Source organism: Alternaria ventricosa, assembly GCF_023758065.1.
Source record: "Alternaria ventricosa strain BMP 2768 chromosome Unknown scaffold_6, whole genome shotgun sequence".
Lineage (NCBI taxonomy): Eukaryota > Fungi > Ascomycota > Dothideomycetes > Pleosporales > Pleosporaceae > Alternaria > Alternaria ventricosa.
The window spans coordinates 791,200-810,998 of NW_026055686.1; the positions used below are offsets into that span (position 1 = coordinate 791,200).

At 52.0% G+C, this 19,799-nt stretch overlaps 6 protein-coding genes across 6 annotated transcripts; 5 read left to right on the forward strand and 1 right to left on the reverse strand.

Moving 5' to 3' along the window:
• Window positions 1–1,050: 1,050 nt before the first annotated feature.
• CKS1 (Cyclin-dependent kinases regulatory subunit (Cell division control protein cks1)) lies at window positions 1,051–1,563 on the forward strand (the record flags this gene model as incomplete). The annotated part of the gene is made up of 4 exons (XM_049342281.1): window positions 1,051–1,166; window positions 1,224–1,368; window positions 1,420–1,478; window positions 1,530–1,563. 4 exons carry the CDS (start codon window positions 1,051–1,053, stop codon window positions 1,561–1,563), a joined length of 354 nt encoding a protein of 117 aa, XP_049200433.1.
• A 2,943-nt stretch (window positions 1,564–4,506) lies between these two features.
• Window positions 4,507–6,924, forward strand: J4E93_004354 (uncharacterized protein; the record flags this gene model as incomplete). The annotated part of the gene is made up of 2 exons (XM_049342282.1): window positions 4,507–4,850; window positions 5,079–6,924. 2 exons carry the CDS (start codon window positions 4,507–4,509, stop codon window positions 6,922–6,924), a joined length of 2,190 nt encoding a protein of 729 aa, XP_049200434.1.
• Window positions 6,925–8,213: 1,289 nt separating this feature from the next.
• J4E93_004355 (uncharacterized protein) lies at window positions 8,214–10,006 on the forward strand (the record flags this gene model as incomplete). Its single annotated transcript, XM_049342283.1, has 2 exons — window positions 8,214–8,973; window positions 9,024–10,006. The coding sequence occupies 2 exons, from the start codon at window positions 8,214–8,216 to the stop codon at window positions 10,004–10,006; spliced, it is 1,743 nt and encodes a 580-aa protein (XP_049200435.1).
• A 1,494-nt stretch (window positions 10,007–11,500) lies between these two features.
• On the forward strand, window positions 11,501–12,845 carry J4E93_004356 (uncharacterized protein; the record flags this gene model as incomplete). The annotated part of the gene is made up of 3 exons (XM_049342284.1): window positions 11,501–11,629; window positions 11,680–12,286; window positions 12,340–12,845. 3 exons carry the CDS (start codon window positions 11,501–11,503, stop codon window positions 12,843–12,845), a joined length of 1,242 nt encoding a protein of 413 aa, XP_049200436.1.
• Window positions 12,846–13,475: 630 nt separating this feature from the next.
• Window positions 13,476–18,626, forward strand: J4E93_004357 (uncharacterized protein; the record flags this gene model as incomplete). Its single annotated transcript, XM_049342285.1, has 4 exons — window positions 13,476–13,700; window positions 13,759–16,471; window positions 16,855–17,355; window positions 17,410–18,626. 4 exons carry the CDS (start codon window positions 13,476–13,478, stop codon window positions 18,624–18,626), a joined length of 4,656 nt encoding a protein of 1,551 aa, XP_049200437.1.
• A 161-nt stretch (window positions 18,627–18,787) lies between these two features.
• J4E93_004358 (uncharacterized protein) lies at window positions 18,788–19,495 on the reverse strand (the record flags this gene model as incomplete). Its single annotated transcript, XM_049342286.1, has 1 exon — window positions 18,788–19,495. The coding sequence occupies one exon, from the start codon at window positions 19,493–19,495 to the stop codon at window positions 18,788–18,790; it is 708 nt and encodes a 235-aa protein (XP_049200438.1).
• Between the last annotated feature and the right edge of the window lie 304 nt (window positions 19,496–19,799).

The following is a 19,799-nucleotide window of genomic DNA, read 5'->3' on the forward strand; positions in this document are numbered from 1 at the left end:
GGCCAGTGCTCAGTTGGTGAGTGTGTTTGGGCGGCCGAACTTGGATACGAAGACACCCTGGTTGCGAGGCTGTGCAGAGCGCGAGATGCTAGAAAAGCTATTTGAACAGGAGCACAAGATTCGTAGAGGTGGCAGAGAGAAGCCACTGCCAATGTGTCCTAAGAGAACCGAGAACAGCGGAGTGGTTGGAGTCGATAACGGACTATGCTCCCACCCATCAGCGATTGTCAATCAGGAACAAATGTAAGCGTACGCGCACGCCGCATAGGCTTACCCGTGCTTGGAGTGGATGTTCATAGCTTCAGATATTGGACAGTATGCGATTAAAGAAAGAACTGCAAGGTGAAAGACACGGGTCCTCCAGACATGTATGCAGCTTCATCAACGATTCGCATGTAACTAGTACAAGATGAAATTCGTGGCCACCTCATACAAGGAAGAACCTGAATAGGTCTGGAGCCTACATTGACGTTGGGTCGCCTAATTTGCAAGTTTTCATCTTGACGTAGGCTCCGCGGTGTTTAAATTTTGCCTTGTATAAGGTGTGGCTGGTTGCTGTGGTGAAATAGTGAGGCGGTCTTGATGCCCGGAGATGTCTGAGGATGAAGAAGAACAGAGACAACGGTGACCGTAGATAGAAAGCGTACGTAAGCTCGCATTAGAGCACGTCTGCATCGAAACTCGACTGCACGTCGATCAGCGGAGATGCAGATGCAGGGGTGAAAGACGTTGCCCAGCGGTAAGAACGTGGTAAGACGGTTACGCTAGGCTGCAGCCGAGTTAGCGTAGAAGCTTGGACAATCGACCAAATTTCATGACTGGGTAAACAAGAGCTGTTTGGGGTCATTTACTTGAACTATTCTTCATCTTGCTCGATAACTGCACGCCCGACGCGCCCGAACACGAACCTCTGCATCCAAGCGCTTCTTCTTCCCACATCTACGACTGCGACTTCCCGCTAGCTGCCCGCCCCGCTCGCTTCTACCACCCGCCGACACCCCACTGACGACCTCGGAGCACACGAGCTCCTCACACCACCCTACGCGCACAATGTCGGGCGAGTTGGATATCGACTTCACGCGCCGAAACAAGAAGCCGCGCCCGCTTTCGGACCACGAGAAGGAAAAGCTGGATGAATTTGTCGACGCGATCCATTACTCGGCGAGGTGGGTTGTCAACACAAGAGGCGGTCAGCGCGTTTTCTTTATTGACCGCGATCACAGATACTCGGACGACGCATACGAATACCGCCATGTGCAGCTGCCCAAGCAAATGCTGAAGGCTATCCCAAAAGACTACTTTGACGGCGCGCGAGGCACACTGAAGCTGCTGTGGGAGGAGGAATGGCGGGCACTGGGCATCACACAGGTACGCGTGGCTTAAGTGCAGGCTGCAACATATATGCTGACTTGGAGACAGAGTTTGGGATGGGAGCACTACGAGGTCCATGAACCAGAACCTCACATTTTGCTTTTCAAGTACGTTGTGTCAGAGCATGCACCGCGCGCTGCAAGCTAATCCTCCAACAGGCGACCGATCAACTATCAGCCTCCCATGCACTGATCCACCATCGAACCGCGGCGCAGCCAAAGGTCTACTCTACGTTAACCGAACACGCGCAACAGCTGCGCGCACCACCATGGCACACGAGACGGCCTATTCGCGATACCTTCTTTATCCATTTTCAGCGAGGCGCGTTAAATATAACGACGATATGATTACGGTGGTATGATCGATGCGCTGGGGTTGTAGGTTTACGACCGGGTCGAAAGCGCGTCTCTATATCCATTATGATAGGGTACCCGAAGCCCACAAATGTACATATGGCCGAGGCAGGAGGTGCAAGGAGTACTGGACATTGGGCAAGAGAATATGGATTAAGTATATGGTTGTTAATTGCTACGAGGATTTATGATAGATCCATAGCTACTTCACCTGGTCCAAATCTGATACTTGTTGAAAAGACCTTTTTGCACCAGAGTGCCACGGAGAGCGCAACTTGACGTATGCATACTCATACGGACCGAATCTAGCGCGTCCCACACCCTCCTCGCTTTCTGGTCTACCCACATGTCAATCTCGGTCCCTGCGTAAGTTTTTCTTAACCTGTTTGCTTGTGTTTACTTGATGGGGAAGAGGATATTGAGTCAACACCAACAGCGAACATAGGCGGACAGGCCAACATCAAGCACCATGGCAATGCCTCTATAGCCCCGGATGCTTTCTTCGGATGCCGGAGCAACATGCTCGTTGTCGCCCCGTGCTGCATAGTGTCCATTGCGGCCATCTAGAAATAGGGGTTTTCCGCAATATCAATCTAGAATCTGAGGAAGTTCAACGTATGAGTAGATCTTGAAGATCAATCAACCCGAAACCCAAGGGTACGATATATTGCAGGTCTCAAGAGTAAGCTAGCGGCAAGGAGATGCTGACTGTAGATTCACGACAAATCGAGGGTTCGTCATCCTACACGTATTCCTGCAGCGGTGGCTAAAGACTGACGTTGTAGGCTTAGGCTTCGTCTACGATGTGTTGCCACTTTGTTACCTGGGCATTGTCAAGGTATACCTGGCTCCTTTTATATGCTCAAGCAGACACGACGTAAAAACTCCAACGGCTAGGAGGCAGGTTTTTGGACTATCGAGTCAAGGACTCTCGTATACATCCAGTGAAAGTGCACGAAGAATGGTTAGACTGACTCTTCAGAGGGCGCAACATGTAGTCGTGACGACGGAGTGGATGATTCACACTCCGGAGAAAAGCGGCCCGACTTTCCCTGAGATGTCATCAGCCTGGGCAGAATCCACACCCTCTAGTCTCTCACATGCGGATCTGCGCTTAAAGATCTCGTAATGTCAACCACGAACCCATGGTCTTTCAAATCTACATGCGGTTGAGCGGACGGATTTCATTCCGGTACTTAGGCCAGTCGCATCAAGCGGGCGATGAGGGGAATATTGGGATCTGACTTTCTTTACGGGCCTTTCAACAACGACCTCCAGTACTCGGAGGAGGATATATCGTTCCGTTGTTGAGAGATTAAACGGTAGTTTAAGCGAGGACGAATGTGGAAGTACTGAGCGTGCTGCTGGGTATCCATCTGTCATCCCGCAGCATCGCAACCCAAGTCTGAGGTCGTTGGCAGTGCGAGGCTAAGGCTGCGTTTTACGTACACTGGCGTAGATCGCATCCGATTTTCCAGCCTTCTTCGGTCTTGGGAGGTTTGGCGGCGCCGCGGTTCTTCACCCAGCCTCCCTGAATCGCGTCAACGGCGAAAAGTGCTATGACATCAACGGCAAGATGCAACGGCAGGATGTAACTCGTTGACTAGGATTGGCGGAGATATTCGGGTCCTGCGCACTGCCGGTGGTCGGAGCGGAAAGCGTTTTGCCTGAAGTGCGAGCGGTGAGAAATGAGACCAGGGCAGAGCGGAGCGGAGATCGCTATCGAGGGGTCTATGCTAAGTATGGCAGTAGGGCTTGTGGAGAACACGCGACACGTGCGGAGGCCGTTCATACCATAACCATGGATACTGGCATGGTCGGGCGAGCTGCCTCGCGATGAGGCGACTCGTGAAAACCTCGGAACGTGGCAAAATGCTGGATCCATCACGTCGTGCCATGTGCTGTCGAGGCTGCACCGACGAAAATTCAGCGGTGCAACTGTCAGCTGCAAGGTCCCTCCAACGGTCGTCAACTGTTTACAAGTGCTAGGCGAGAGATAATGATGCGTAGCCGTGGGTGACGTGCATGCGCCAATACTAAAACTATGGAGTATGGTAACGAGTACATAAGAGTAATTCCTCTAGACAGTTAAACTGGATCCTGTGTAGTACAGACGCACAGATAAGCAAGAGCTGGAGTAATGGAAAGATCACATTATTCAGGTGGGGGAAGCCATGCACGGCGACCATTGGCCCACCGCAAAGTCCTTATCTCTCGGCTGTACGTAAGATAGAATGCAGGAAGCCGCTAGAGCCCATCCAGCTTACCTCCAAGCAACATCCGTGCACCCTGCATCTTGAAACCCATCCCGAGCACATGTCTGCCACAAAAGACTCTCGCAGCGCGCTCTCCAGCGACACTCCAGTATATACAACTGCCACCCCCGATTATGCGCCTGCTCTCTCCCCACACAGGGTTCTAGGTCTCCAAGCTCCAAGGCCAGGCTTATCCCGCCATCCCGCCCGCCTCCGCCCATCCTCTACTTCTTTCGTAGACCTTCAATGACGGCGCGAACCATCAGTCACCTCATACTCCTCGCCGCCGTTACCGGCAACCTAGGGCCCTAAGTAGGACTCGTCTGACTCTCCATTGGATTACCCAACTGGATTTGCATTTCCGGGATATCTCCCATATACCGATTGAACTACCTATCTCCCACGCGATAAGACCTGTCACGAACCCTGCTTCCGATAGCGAGATACTTGCACCCTGATTCGGAAACTAGCCAACGGGCCGTAGTCTATCATAGCCTTATCGCACCCTTCCACCACGCCAGCTAGCCATGACGGCCGTAGCAATGCAGCAGCCGGCTATGGGCCCACGTCCTGTTGTCTCTATAGCACCAGCTCGTCCTCGCACGATACAGAAGTCACCATCCAGCAAAGAGAGCTTGAGCAAGCCCACGTCCAACAACGGTCCAGTATCTAACATCCGCTCACGGAGGGAACGCCCTTGTGACGCGTGCCGAAGGAGGAAGAGCCGCTGTGTGATACACGAGGGCGCTGCCTTGTGTGTCTTGTGCGAGTTCCACAAGCAGGAGTGTACCTTCGTACAAAGCCCACTGCCGCGAAAGAGGAAGGTCGTCGACGGTGAGAAGAAAGACTCGCCAAACAACACCAAGAAGAGGTATGTTTAGGCCACCCCGCTACTGCTTCACGTCCACGGCTCGCGTAGATATATCACTTCCGACATCTGCTATGCCTCTTGCGTCACGCTACCAGGTCACGTGCGCATGTGTGGCACTACTTGCTTTTTCCATCCCGCATGTGGTCGTGGCACCAGGAGCTGTGGCCTTCGCTAGATCTTCTGGTTCATCGGCGTGTAGTTGGATGTCGTGCTGACATCCTCTGGCAGATCCGTCGACTCAGATCCTCCGCCACTAGCACTATCAACACCGACCATCACAGCAACTGCGCCAAGTCCACCACCACCGCAACCCTCATTATCTCAAATAGCGAGTCTTCACTTGCCTCAATTTGGAGAGACATTAGGGCTGCAACGACGCCAACATAGCAGATACATCGGTCTGAGTTCTCCATTCGATTCGCTGCTCATTGGCCTATCACAGTTCGACACCCGTAACGAGTCGACCTTCGACCTTGGTACGCTTCGACGTGTGAATGATCATGAATGTTTCATCATGCTACCTGACGAGAACACACAAGACTTCGCCGGCGAGTCTGAGGCGTTGGGTCAGGTTGAGCAGCTTGTGCACCCACACGGCCCTGCTTTACTAGATCTATACTTCCAAGTAGTACATCCCAACTACCCCATCATCCAGAAACATCTGTTTGTTGAGCGATATCGCAGAGGCGATCGAGGCTTTTCACCGGCCTTGTTGGCTGGTATGTACATCCTGGCGCTCAACTGGTGGTCTCTCGACCCCAAGCTAGCAAACTACTCCAGACCTGATGCAACGCGGCTGGAAGCAATTGCTATGAAGGCGCTCACACTGGGTATGGAGCGCCCCAAACTGTCAACGATACAAGCGGGCTTGTTGTTGTTGCAACGTCCTGAAGCGGACTCTTGGAGCTTGACAACACAGCTGGTGGCTATTGGTCAAGAACTAGGTCTGCATCTCGACTGCTCATCGTGGTCAGTTCCTCTCTGGGAGCGTGGCTTGAGGAAGCGCATCGCATGGGCGTTGTACATGCAAGACAAGTGGAGCTCGCTCATTCATGGCCGGCCATCGCACATCTTCAATGCCAACTGGGCAGTGAAGCCTATCACAGAAGACGATTTTGTTGAAGAAGGAGATGGGTACGAGACTCGCCAGGAAGAGACAGAGGAGGAGCAGATAGAGAGCCACCGAGGCCGGATACTGTTTGCCCAGATGATCGGGCTCACGCAGATCATGGCCGAGGTCATGGACACATTTTACACCCAAACGGCGATCCACGACTTTGCCGATGCAGGGAGAAAGTCGACCGAGCTGATCCTCGCACGAGCTAAGCCTGTGCAAATCAAGCTCCGTCAATGGCACGAGAAGCTACCCGCCGAGGTGAAGATGAACGTTCCCGAGAAGGGCAAGCTCACTTCGACGGGGTATCTGCATCTTGCGTACTTTGCGACGGAGATTACGCTGCACAGGCGCATAGTGCAGTCGCTCGACTCCACCAACCCCGACTCTTACGGCCTCTTTATGTGCCGCAACGCCGCGAAGACGCGGCTGATCTCTGCTATGGACTTTGTGAACCGTCTGAAGCCAGAACACCTGCAGGGCTTCTGGTACTTTGCTTCCAAAGTCAACTTTACCCTCATTGGCACCTTTGGGTCGCTGTTGTGGGCTACAGCACCCGCCAAGGAGGAAGCCGAGTTCTACAAGCTCAGGCTATGCGAGTACCGCTGGACGCTTTCCGTCTCTTCCAAGCGAGCGGACTTCCTCGAGTACGCCGTATCGATGTTGGACGCAAGTCGCGCCATGCTTAACAATCTGGCGGAGAAGCCCAGCCTCGCAGAACAAATCAGCAGTGCTGGCGTTCCTCCCGCGGCGCCCCCGCGGCAATACAGTTCTTTTGCCAATATGGGACCGCCGCAGAACCCGAATGGGGCGGGCCGGTACGAGATGGAAGATGTCGACATGGGCGACGACAACGATCTGAGAAGGATGTCATCAGGTGAAAGCTTCGAGGGTTTTAATGATGGATCCCAATACGGCAGTCGGCCGCATACAGCTGGTAACTCACCTCGCTCAATGTGAGTGGTTGACGACTCGCGAGTTTGTCGTACAAGTTTCAGCAAGGAGTCTTGTAATGTTCAGCGATTAAGCGTTCTTTTCATGTTAGGATGGTGGGCGTTATATAGGCACGCCTGCGGCTGCCACAACGATGCTCTGGGATTGCGCCAAAATGGCGCCATATCGCGACAGACGGCACTGGGATACTCCACGGATTTGCGCTTCAGCGACTGTTGGTCACGATTTGATGTTCGACGATAGTATAGACCGCTTTTTGGATATAAGGTATTGACAAGATGAATCAATGTTGGTACATTGCCGCCGCCTTCTGGCAGTGCAAGCACACTCGGCCTTTTTTTGAGACAGCATGCACGTGCCGAGTGAAACAAGCAAGTATTGAGCTGACATTGGTGTAACAAGAATGCAGCTTTCGACAGTAATCTGACTGTTGCTGTAGCATTTTGAGTTGGAGATGGGCTGTGCCTGCCGTTGCCTGAATATTTTTACTTCAGGGTTCGGGCAACAGCTGACACGCCTTGACCGCGTTGCCCGCGCCTCGGACCCCGCCCATGATCCCCCAACACCCATCACACATTGATCAGTTCACAACTATCCACACGCGCACAAACAGTGTTTTCGATATCGCGATCAAAGTTCAAACAGCAAAGCTAAGTAGCGACGGCAATGATGATCGCGTGCACAAGCCCCATACACGCACACCGCATTCTCTCCTGTTCAGACAGCGCGCCGACGCGCGCAACGCGAGCAATTCTCACCCCAACCCCTCCGCGCCATATCAGACCATCCTGAAGGCGTTCGCAGTCTGACCCGTCCTTCGGTGAAAATGCAAAGGCGTGCGGGTAGGAGCAGCGCTTCATCCCGCTCAAACAGGTCGCTTGGCAGCCTCCTTCAGCCGCACCTGGACAATGCGGCGGGCGCATTGGCGACATGGGGAATTAGGCGTCCGTCATGGGCATTCGGTGATCGACCATTCGCGGTGTACGACTCGATGAGGATAAATTAGAAGAGTTGCGCTGCCTCATTGCCCCATTGCCTGAATGCAGCTTCGTGGCTTGGAACCGGTCAGCTTCGTCTTTTGTGCTGCGTGTACTTACTTGTCTTTTTGCTTACCCCTGAGTGTCATATAACGACGTCCGACGCGCTTGCCTACGATTCAGCCTTGGTATCTGATCAGCGTTCTGGTATTTGTTTATACGCATTCCTCCTTCCTATAATCGACATTGCGCTCTACAGACGACCAACCTTCTGTTCTACTCTCCCCAATTACCTACACAAACTTGCATTCTGCCATCATGGTCAACGACAACACCGCCTGGAGACGACGGCTAGTGATCTGCTGCGATGGCACATGGCAATCGAGCGTCAGCAGCAAAGACAACATACCCTCAAATGTTGCCAGACTCTGTCGCTTGATAGCGCGTGTTGGCACCGACAGGGACGACGCGTCGAAGAAATTCCATCAGATTGTGTACTATGACTCCGGGATAGGAACCGGGAATCTCAGTACCTCTGAGAGGCGACGACAAGGTGGCACGGGAGCCGGTCTCGCAGAGAATGTCATCGAAGCCTACAACTTCATTGTGCAAAACTACGAGCCGGGCGATGAAATATTTTGCTTCGGTTTTTCGAGAGGAGCTTATACCGCACGTGCGGTTGCCGGGCTGGTCTCGGATATCGGCGTGATTGCACCAATCAACATGCAATTCTTCCCGGAGCTGTATCGTCTGTATCAAAGAAACGAAGAGGGTGTTGACTTTCGGGAGACGAATGAATACAGATGGTTCACCCAAGGCAAGCTCAGCGAAAAGGGTCTGCAGATGGAGAAAGAGGGCGTGGATGTCAGGAACATCGACTGGCATGATCTCAAACTGCTGGCGGAAGTATGGGATATTCGACCGCATGGTGAGCTTGCTGTCAGCGAGGGTAGCAGGAAGGTGAAGGTGGTTGGTGTGTGGGACACTGTCGGCTCGTTGGGTGTACCTGATCTGATTGGTATTGATCTGGCGTGGTCGAGGACGAAGTATGGGTTTCACAATGTCGAGCTGACGGAGCGTGAGTTTTAGTGGTGTCGAAGCTTTGTGATTCTCGCTAACAGTCTGTAGATATCGAGCATGCATTCCAGGCGTTGGCTCTGGATGAGCGTCGGAAGGCTTTCCGCCCTACTCTCTGGTACATCCCCAAAGATCTGGTCGACGATCCCAACAGACCAACACCGGAGCTGAAGCAGGTTTGGTTCCCTGGTGTGCATACAAATATCGGCGGTGGTTCACAAGACGCTTTCGGTGACATGAAGGGAGATTCGGAAAACATCTCCACAGCAACCCTCTGCTGGATGCTTCAAGTCATCTCCCCTTACCTTACCATCGACCGCCATGCCTTCCAGCTGTCCATGGACCAGTACACGCGCTGGCTCTTCCGACTCCGCTTCGCTTGCACCTATCACCACCAGAACCTCCTTCAAAAAGCCTGGAATCTGCTCCCAAAGATCTCCATTCCTGGCATCGGCCACGATACACTCAAACCCCCGCCGCGTTCTCCGCCCCACTCACACACCAACTTCGACTTCAGCTGGGGCACAGGTCCCCTCGTAGACTCCTACAGCGGCATATACTACTTCATCGGATCTTGGCAACGCATGCCCGGCCACGAAGAAGTCGAGTGTTACAACGAAGATACCAAAGCGCCGAAATGGACCAAATTGCGCGACCTGGGCGACACAAACGAATACATCCACCCCATCGCCTACTACCGCCATCTGGTCCGCGGATGGGACAAGCACTCTCCGCTGAAACACAACTGGAACCGCGGTAACTGGCGCACAAAAGAGGATGATACGGCGAGGTTTTGGTGGTACAAGGATAATGAGCAAGAGAAAGGCGCGATACCTGAGTGGATCATGATGCCGGATGGTTCCGCGGACGAGTACAATTACGAGAGGATGTGGTATAACAAGTGTGAGGAGGTTGCGGGTATAATGGACAAGGTGGTTGGCAAGGAGGATTTCCGCGGCAAAGGGTTCTTGGAGAATCTGGACAAGGAGATTGATCTGGGGGTTGATGGGATGCCGAAGGATGTCGCACCTTGAGAGGGGGGTCACGCCAACCTAGGGAAAAATTAAACACCCTAGAGTCTACATCGACGTTAGGCTACCTACTTTGCATACTTTTACGTTAATGTAGTCTGCAAACCTGTTCACTTTTTTCTTGTGTAAGGTAGAGTCCTTGGATACAGGGATCAAACTCAAGGACGTTGCCGCATACACTGGGATAACATCAGCGGATTGGAAAATCTGGCGTTGATGTAGGCTGTACGGTATTTAGATTTCGGCCTGATCAAGATGTTGTGGTAGATGAGGTACTTGGTAATGCGTTTGGATTGGTAATTAGCGGGAGGTAATCTTTCTGAGGAGCTGGTCTCTGATGATGTGTTCAACTCCTTATGATAGCCGGGTACAATAGCGTTGATGAAAACATCTAAACATTCATGCCGCTAGCCCGACTGATCTTGACTAGACTTACACATACGTGCGATGGACCTAATAACATACGTAGAAAATGTCGAAGTTACCTCTAAAACTCTTGAGAATCAAGTCTCTCTGGGTACTGGACATATAGGTGGCTCACGGCAGAGTATTACAGGTGAAGGCAAGGTACGGAGGTTAAAGCTTTGCTGCATAGACAAAATGCTAGACAATGCAAGCAGCGTTTGTGTGCATCTTTAATATTTTGCAAGGTTTTAAGTAACGTTCTCCTAGTGTCTTAGACAAGTTAGGTTCGCAATAATTACTTAGCTCTTGCGACAGCATGTTATAACCTGCAAGAATAGGAATAAAAGGCAGCCAAAAAACAGCAAAAAAGAAGTTTTAATGGACGGGCGGGTGATCTTGAACATGTTAGCGAGTGGGCTCGACCTCTGGAGCGTATTCTGAACATACCGAAACCCGGACCTTCCGCAGATTGCTGTACTCAACGCCCTTTCGAGCAAAGGAGATGCAAAGCGGACTAGTTTTAAGTCAGTACTTGTGTCGCATACACTCTGTACAAGGTGATTACTAACCGCTCTACCACTGAGCCACACGCCCATGAAGTTTGGAGTCTCTTGGAGACGTTGATGGCGAATTTTGACAAAGTTTGATTTATAACCAGAACACTATCCCGAGGACTAGCCCAAAGGACCAGACCGCAGTCTGAATCAAAGGCGCACTCTTTTCATTCTGGGTTTGGTTTATATTCCAAGTTTTTGGTTGTGCGGCGCTACCGTCCGCTTCGGGTTAGCCGCATGTGGATCTTCCCGACCACGTTCCGCAGGCGATCGGAAGCGTGCAACTGCCAGGGTTCACAGCCACGCCTTGGCGCAAGCCGGAACCTCGTCGTCAGCACCAACATCCTATCACAGTAAACAACACGTCTTCACTATCGTTCCGCCCCGATCACCCCCTCATCACCCAAAAATAAGCTCCGTACTATTGCGACACTCGACAATTCGAATTGACCGCGCGTCTATCTCGGCACCGCCTTCCCGCAAGCTGTCGATAGCTTCGCAAACAAAACAAACAGCAGTCGCAACGGAAATCGCCACGATGGGATCCCTAGGCACATACTTCCTGGACGTTGTCTATTCCTTCACAAATTGCATGGTTTGCTTTCCTAGCTCACCACAATTGAAGATCAACAGTCGAAGTTTCAAGATATTACGGCTGCTGGGCGAGGTAAGCTAAGTTATCTCCAATGCACTTTCACTTTACTCATCGCGACCCAGGGTGGCTTCTCATATGTATACCTCGTACAAGACAACTCAAATCAACAACTCCTCGCCCTCAAGAAGATCAGATGTCCCTTCGGCCAAGAAAGCGTGAGCCTGGCGCTCAAGGAAGTCGAGGCCTACACACTCTTCTCGCCGCACCCCAACATCATACACTCAATCGACTACTCTGTTGAAACCGACAAGTCAGACTCGTCCGCGAAGACCGTATACATCCTCCTCCCGTACTACCGTCGCGGCAACCTGCAAGACATGATCAACGCGAACCTGGTCAACCACACAAAGTTCCCAGAGCGAAGACTCATGGTGCTGTTCCTGGGTGTTTGCAAAGCGCTAAAGGCAATGCATCAGTACAAGATCAAGGGCGGGCCCGGCGGCGCGAAGAGTGAAGGCAAGGCGAAGAAGGTCCGGAGGGACGCGAAGAGGGCAGACGCGGAAGCTGCGGAGACAATGGAGATGCGCCCGAGCAGGCGGAATCGCGATCATGACGAGGATGACGAGCAAGAGGCAGAAGGACTGCTAGAAGAATCAGAAGTCACAGCGGCGCACGAAGGCATTGCGCCTGGCGGGGAGAGGGCGTACGCGCACAGGGACATCAAGCCTGGTATGCACTGCATTCATCTTATGGTTGCGCATTCTAGAGACTAACACGCGTAGGAAACATCATGATAGACGACGACGGCCAGACACCCATCCTCATGGATCTCGGCTCCCTCGCACCTTCCCCCACGCCCGTAACGTCGCGATCCCTCGCCCTACAAATCCAAGACACCGCGGCCGAACACTCCACCATGCCATACCGCGCTCCAGAACTCTTCGACGTCAAGACCGGCTCTGTTATCGACACCAAGGTCGACATTTGGTCGCTCGGTTGCACGCTCTACGCCTGCTTGGTCGGCAAGAGCCCCTTCGAGGCTAGGTCAGACGAGACTGGTGGTAGTTTGAGCATATGTGTATTGGGTGGTGACTGGAGATTTCCAGATGAGGGTATGCAGAGGGGTAAGCAGAAGGCGAACCCCGAGGATGCTATCACAGACAGCGTCAAAGAGGTGGTGAGGAAGTGTTTGAGGCTGGAGCCGAGCGAGCGACCGGATGTTGATGAGCTCATTGAGATTGTGGAGGGCGTGTTGAGGGAGCTTCCTGAGGACGGCTCGGACGATTAAGTGGTGCGGCATTCGCTCAAGGTGGTTTCTCCTTTGATGCGTGCTCGTACGTGTGCACTTCTTTCCTACACGGCGTGAACTTTTCCGAAGAAGGATTGGGCTCTTCATTTTTCCATCCAGGCGAGCGTATCGATACGTTTCAATATACCCTTTCACGAGTTGATCGCGCCAACTCAAATCCAGTCCCACCTCATACAAGGAAAAAACTAAACAGATACTCTGCCGTCTACGTTAGTGTAAGAGTTGAAATTCAGATATCCTTCGGGGTAATGTAGACTTCTAGGAGGCAGTTGTTCAGTTTTTTTCATGTAGGAGGTGGTGCCACTCTGACTAGGCGCTATCCTCACATCACAGCGCGGTTTGCTCGATAAGCGCATGTTCTTAGCATTATGGAATCTCTCTACAAACTGGCAGAAGAGTCGGTTGGGCGATCTTCGGAGTTACCACTTGTTGGCTGTTTTGGTGGCGGTGATCATGTGCGCCCATTGGCTTCCAGACCCGCACGACTTCAGCTGAACGTTAGCGCAACACCTGCACGCAGCTAAGCTGCATACTCGTCCGACCCTTTAAGACGCCAGCCCTCAGCCTCACACTTGCGATGTCCTTTCCTGTCACATTCGAGTGGCCGCCATGGAAGCCATCGCAGGACTTGGTCTTGCTGCCAACATCTTACAGGTCATAGACTTCACCGCGACAGTCTTGTCAACTGGAAACCAAATTCGCCAGTCAGGTTCTACCGTCCAGAACTCGGAATTAGAACGGGTGGTTGAAGACTTCACAGCACTGAACGAACGCATAACATTATGGGCTCGTCCTAATCCGGCCAGCTCGGGCCCATTGGCCCAGGACAGCCAGGTACGTTAGACATGTACAAGGTCTGGGCGCCCACGACGTCAGTCTTACATATCTACAGGCACTCGAGGATCTGGCTGCTGAGTGCACGAAGATTGCTCAGGAACTTATCGCTAAACTCGAGTCGTTGCGATGTTCCAAAGACGCGGCCAGATACAAAACGATTCTCAGCGCTCTAAAAGCATCTTGGAATGCTAAAAAGATCGAGGATATCAAGTTACGACTTCAGACAATGCGTGATGAGCTTCAGTTTAGGATTCTGATATCTATCAGGCATGACCAATTGCAAGGCCTAGATGAAACGAGTCGGACGGCGATGCTGAGCATAGTGGAGAGCAACAAACAACTCGGCACGACAATAACTTCACAAACCGAAAAGATCATACAACGGCAAGAGATCGACAGCTCTTTGGCATCGATACGTCACAAAGAGGTCTTACATAGCATCGCCAATCAACGACTCGAAGAGTACAGCATAAAGGATGTCCCACGCGCAATCACGAATAAGCTATACTTCGCCCGGAAAGACGACAGGTACGATGATATCGTGACTGCGCATCAGAACACCTTCAACTGGGCACTGGAGAGTAGAGATTCCTCAAGCTGGCCAAGCCTCACAGACTGGCTTCGCCAGGATGGTGGCGTGTATTGGATTAACGGGAAGGCCGGGTCCGGAAAATCAACGTTAATGAAGTATCTCTATCAAGATCCCCGGTTTATGGATTCACTACATCTCTGGGCTGGAGGCGATCGTCTCATTGTTGCTGACTTCTACTTCTGGAGTTCAGGTGCTGAAATCCAAAGGTCACAAGAAGGCCTCTTGCGTTCACTACTTTGGCAAGTGCTCGGTCAGGACATATCTCTAGCCTCTACACTATTTGCGGAGCAGTATCTACTCGACGCCGAATGGAGCGAATTCCCAACCTTTCACCAGCTTCGACGAGCGTTTGGAAGGCTCATGAACAATCCTCTCACATCCACGAAGATCGTGATAGTAGTCGACGGTTTAGATGAGTTTGATGCTCGAGGAATCACGATGACCGAGCTTGGGGAGATGTTCATCACTGCCACGAAAAGTGGCAAGATCAAAGCCCTTCTATCAAGCAGGCCACTCACGGAATTTACGGATTGCTTCGCTAGTCAGCCACAACTGCAGCTCCAACAGCTCACTCATAACGATATCACAAAGTATGTGGATGACAGCTTGTCTGTACATCCTCAGATGGTGTATCTGAAAGCCACTTACGAAGACGACACCAAAGCCCTTGTTGAAGAGATCGTCGGCTCAGCCTCTGGCGTTTTCTTATGGGTCAAACTTGTAGTGAAGTCTCTCCTTCAAGGGCTACGGAATGGCGACAAGATCGAAGAGCTTCAACTACGGCTCCGGGATTTACCGCAGGATCTTGAGGCGCTTTTCACTCACATGCTGAGTAACGTACCTTCCCTGTATAAGTCACAAGCCGCATGCATATTTCAGATCCTTCGATGCAATGACGAAGGCCACCAACAGTCGTCTGTGATGAGAGGAGATTCTGTAGGGCCACTATCCGCCGTCAGATTATCCTATGCAGAAGCCAAGACCAAAGAGATCATAAGCGCAAAAATCTCTCCCTTGTCGGATGAAGAACTCGAAAAAATAGAGATCACCACAGATCGTCGACTTAGAAGTCGTTGCGCAGGTCTCCTAGAGCTCCGGACGCGAGTCAAGTCCCAGGAACAGGACATATTTCAAGACGAATTGAGCCAGGCAGACCTCAGGAGCAGGAAGGACGTCGTATATCTTCACAGGACTGTTGCTGACTTTTTACACAAGAAAGAGGTCTGGGACGATTTGGTAAGCCACACAGAAGGACAGCAGTTCCATGCCTCTCTGGCTATGTTACAATCATTGGTCATGGAAGTCAAAGCAGTGGATCTATTGCGGCAGCGGCCTGCCGATCGCAAGGTTCCCTGGAAGCTTATAACTACCACGCTGCTCTTTGCGCGACTTACAGAAGCGGACACCCAGATGAGCTCTCGAAAACTCCTCGACGAGCTCGACAAAGCAATGAGGGTTTACTTCCCAGACGTCACGGGACGTTGGGGAGAACAAAGACAATACAAGGGGGCGACTTGGTGCGACACATGGGAGGAGGATTATTCAAGGCCTGCTCCCTGGCATGATAACTTCATGTCCCTGAACGTCAGATTTGGGTTGACCTTATACGTCCAAGACACCATCCGCGCAAAAGGCCAGATTTGTTTGGACAAACGTGGTAGGCCTTTGCTCGACTACGCGTGCAGACCTGAGCCACAACACGGACACTGGTCAGACTTCAGTGACCCTGATCTCGTTCAGACTCTCTTACTAAACGGTGCTGACCCGAACTTCAAATTCAACGGGTTCAGTGCCTGGCAAAATTGTCTGTATACGCCGATCCAAGATCCCGTCAAATGGGTGTCCATACTGAAACTCTTACTTCTACATGGGGCGGATGCCAACGCATGCGTTGAGACGAGGAAGCAAGGCACGAAAACTGCATTGGTTATCATCCAGGAGAACTTCGATGAATTCTTGGCTGGGGATGCCCAAGCTACCGAGCGGATGAAGCAGCGCTTGGCGTCTCGTAGTGCAACAGTACCTTGTTTTCCAGCCTCAGAGAGAACACTAGCTCAGCTGAAGTTGGATGTTATCGAGTTGAAGGAACTAATCGTCAACCCTAGAGCAGTGCAAGGCAAGGTCGGAAATAGGACTTCGAAGATGTTTGGTGAACGGGTGACGCTATTTATAAAGCGTGTATTTGGGAAAGGCCACGAATAGGAACTACGACTAGACATATTTCGACTGCAATGATCAGGTGATTTTCTCACAGCCAATGTAACGATTGCTCAGATTCCGTCGTATGTATCAGAATGGTATTTCGGAAATCTCATAACGACGACGCGTGATGCAACGCACAGACCACACCTCGGAACCCTGGAAGCTCTCTCAAGCTCCCCACATCGCGACTCCGGAGGCTCTACACTCACCATGTAGTCGCCAGCAAACTCTGGCGGTAGAGCCTACAGATTTCAATGCCTACGCGCGCGATCAAAGCCATTTTCTATACTCGCTTCCATCATGAGAAAGGTAATCAAAAGAGAGCCGCGCCTTCAGAAACTCCGCTAACATCTCCAGGGAATCGCGTCCTCCATCAGGTACCCGCAGGCGCCATAATACCCTCCAACCTCCCATCGGCGCTCCCCACACCACTCTTCACCTTCCCCTCGGTCACGCAATTCCTCATACCCACGCAACAGTTCTGCGACCGCCTACTCACTTTCTGCATCAACCACAATCGCGTCATCGGATACCCGGTTTGCATAAGAGAAGGGAAATACAGTAGGAATGAGTTCATCTTCAATTTCGCAATTGTGATAGGCGAAAATGAGCGCGATTGGGCGTGCTACGGCGAAGTCGTGAGGAAGCTAGGGCGCTTGTTGAGAGGCTTAGAAGAGCAAGGCGGATTCTTGTCCAGAGAAGAGGAGGGCCTTTGGGAAGATGAAGGAGGAAACGTCGGGTTTGGGCACGACGATGGCGTCGGCGGATTTGGAATAGATGGTGGAAGCAAGGTGTATGCGCTTTGTGAGATGGTGCTTGAGGATTTAAATAACTACGCAGAGTGTATGATACCAATCGGTAAGTCATGCTTCGTACCAAACTGTAGTATGCGATATACTAACTAACCACCAGATGACTCGAATACGATCAACCTGAAGCTGTTCCCTACGCGACCGCCTCCTCCGCCTATCCTCGCGCATCAAGTGCCCTTGCTCACCATATCTCTGTCAAGTCTCCAGCAACCTGTATCCTCGGACCTCACTCTCAATCGCATACTACCATACATAAACGGTATCAACTCGATAGCCCATATAGCGCAACTGGCTGATACCGATCTCTCGTTGACAAGACGAGCCATTCAACATTTGGTATATTATGGATGTTTAATACTACTGGATATCTTCAGCTTCAGCGCCATATATGCGCCAACAGCAGAGATTGGTGATTTCATAATGGATGCAGAGGTTAAAGAGGAGTGTATGCGATACGTCAGCGTACCGAGAATGAGACTTGGTTCGAACGCAAAGCCAGCTCGGATAGATAGCGAAGTTTCAGAGAAGAGTAGGGACGAGCGTAGTTCGACCTCGTCTTTGTCATCACAGCAAAGCGAGACTGTCGGATCTACGCTTAGGGTCTCAGAGTTCGATAGCCACATCGCCGCTCAAAAGAAGGAAGAGGAGGAAGAGAATGTATGGCAGACGAGCCACGAGACGTTGATAACACTATACACATCGCTGCGACAGGGTCTCACTTTGAAGAACTGGGTGCTGGAGAATCTGGACTTGCTCACTGGCATCGACGTACGCCGCTTCATTACCTTCGGCATCATCAAGGGTTTCCTCTACCGTGTGCACAAGTACGCGATAGCGACCTCGACGACCCTACCGCCCGCACCACCAACGAGTCTGCAAACAAGTGCCGCGACATCTCTCGCAAACCCCCGCGACTCAGACACCACCACAATTCGCGGTAACGAACGAGTACACCATTCCTCCCAACCAAGTATCCAGACCCACGGTCACCACACTTCCCAAGCCAATATCCACACACATCACCCATCCTTCTCGATTCACAGACCCAGCGTTGCCTCCGCGATGCCTGCGAATCACAATCATCTTCAACAACAGAATCCCCAACATCTCAGTGTTTCGAAGGGTGAAGAACACCACACCCTCGAGGGCTTGGTGAGCGATAGAGACAAGAGCGGGAGCGGGCTTCCTCTATTGAGATTTCTAGACGGTATGCACTGTTTTGATGAGATATGTACGGAGTTAGGATTACCTGAACGTGTTGTTGAGGGGAAGGTACGGGGTATGGGTGAAGGCGCTGGAGTAGTTGTTCACCGATGAGAAGGGTGGATGAGAAATTTCGTGTCAGACTTGTGTATACTATGCCACAACCCCCAATGCTTATATATGCTGGCGCCAAACAATGCATCCCCCAAACAAAACCATGAGCTCAGTGCGATGTCACAAAATCGAATGTCAAGAGATTTTTCCGCTGTCGCTTCTCATGCACCTTGTTTACCCCGTACCTCCAGTTTCCTAGGCTTCTTCTTCTCCTTCTTCTCTGCATCCGCACCACTATTCTCCTGGTTCGCCTTCCGCTGCTGCGCAAACTCATCTGCCGCACGTCTCAGCGCCTCAGGATCTGGTATACCGTCCTCCTCACCACCCATCTGGTCTTGCATCTGCCCATCAACATCCTCCCCTTCGCCGCCCTCTTCACCTTCCTTCTCCTTATCCTTCCCATCTTTCTTCCCACCCCCAAGCTTAACCCAAGGCCCATGTACACCACCCACGCCCGCACCCACCAACGTGCCAACAGCCGTCGTAGGAATCGTAGCCACAGTCCCCACCAGCGTGCCTACCACCGTACCCAGTCCCGCTCCCACAGCCATACCAATCCCACCGCCCCCTACACTACCCTGGAACGCGCCTGAGCTGAGTACGCGCGCCTTCTTCGAGTTTCCATGCGCTTCAATCTCCTTGTTGTATGCATCTTGCAGGTATTTGTTCCGTTTCTCAGGGTCTTTGATGGTTTCGGCGGCGGCACGTAGCGACGAGGCGGTTTTGGCGGAGGCGAGGGCGGACTCGGCGCTCGCGGCGGCTTCTTTGAGTTTGTCTTCTGGACTGTCGGACTTTGCGGCTATGCTCTTCAGCTCGTCTACGTCGGGGATCGAGGAGGGTGCTTGTTGGTTGAGTTTCTTGGGTGGCATGATGGATTGCTTTTCTTTCTTCTTTCAGTCGTTTGGAGAGATGTTGCTGAAGGAGGTGTTCGGAGCGAACTTTCTTCGTGTGTGAGAGAATGCCATGATGATGCGTGGTACGTAAAGACTCCTTTGGGCTTTGGTCGTATCCTTGGAGGTGCAAGTTCCCGTTATGACGTCATTCGTTCACGACTCCGCTCGTCGCAAAACCTGGAAGACTGTGAGCACAGCGCGCTCCGAGGACGCATCGATTTGTCAAACATGGAGGTCAGGGGTTGGCTTTGAAACGCAGTAGATTCATGTCTAGGGGTAG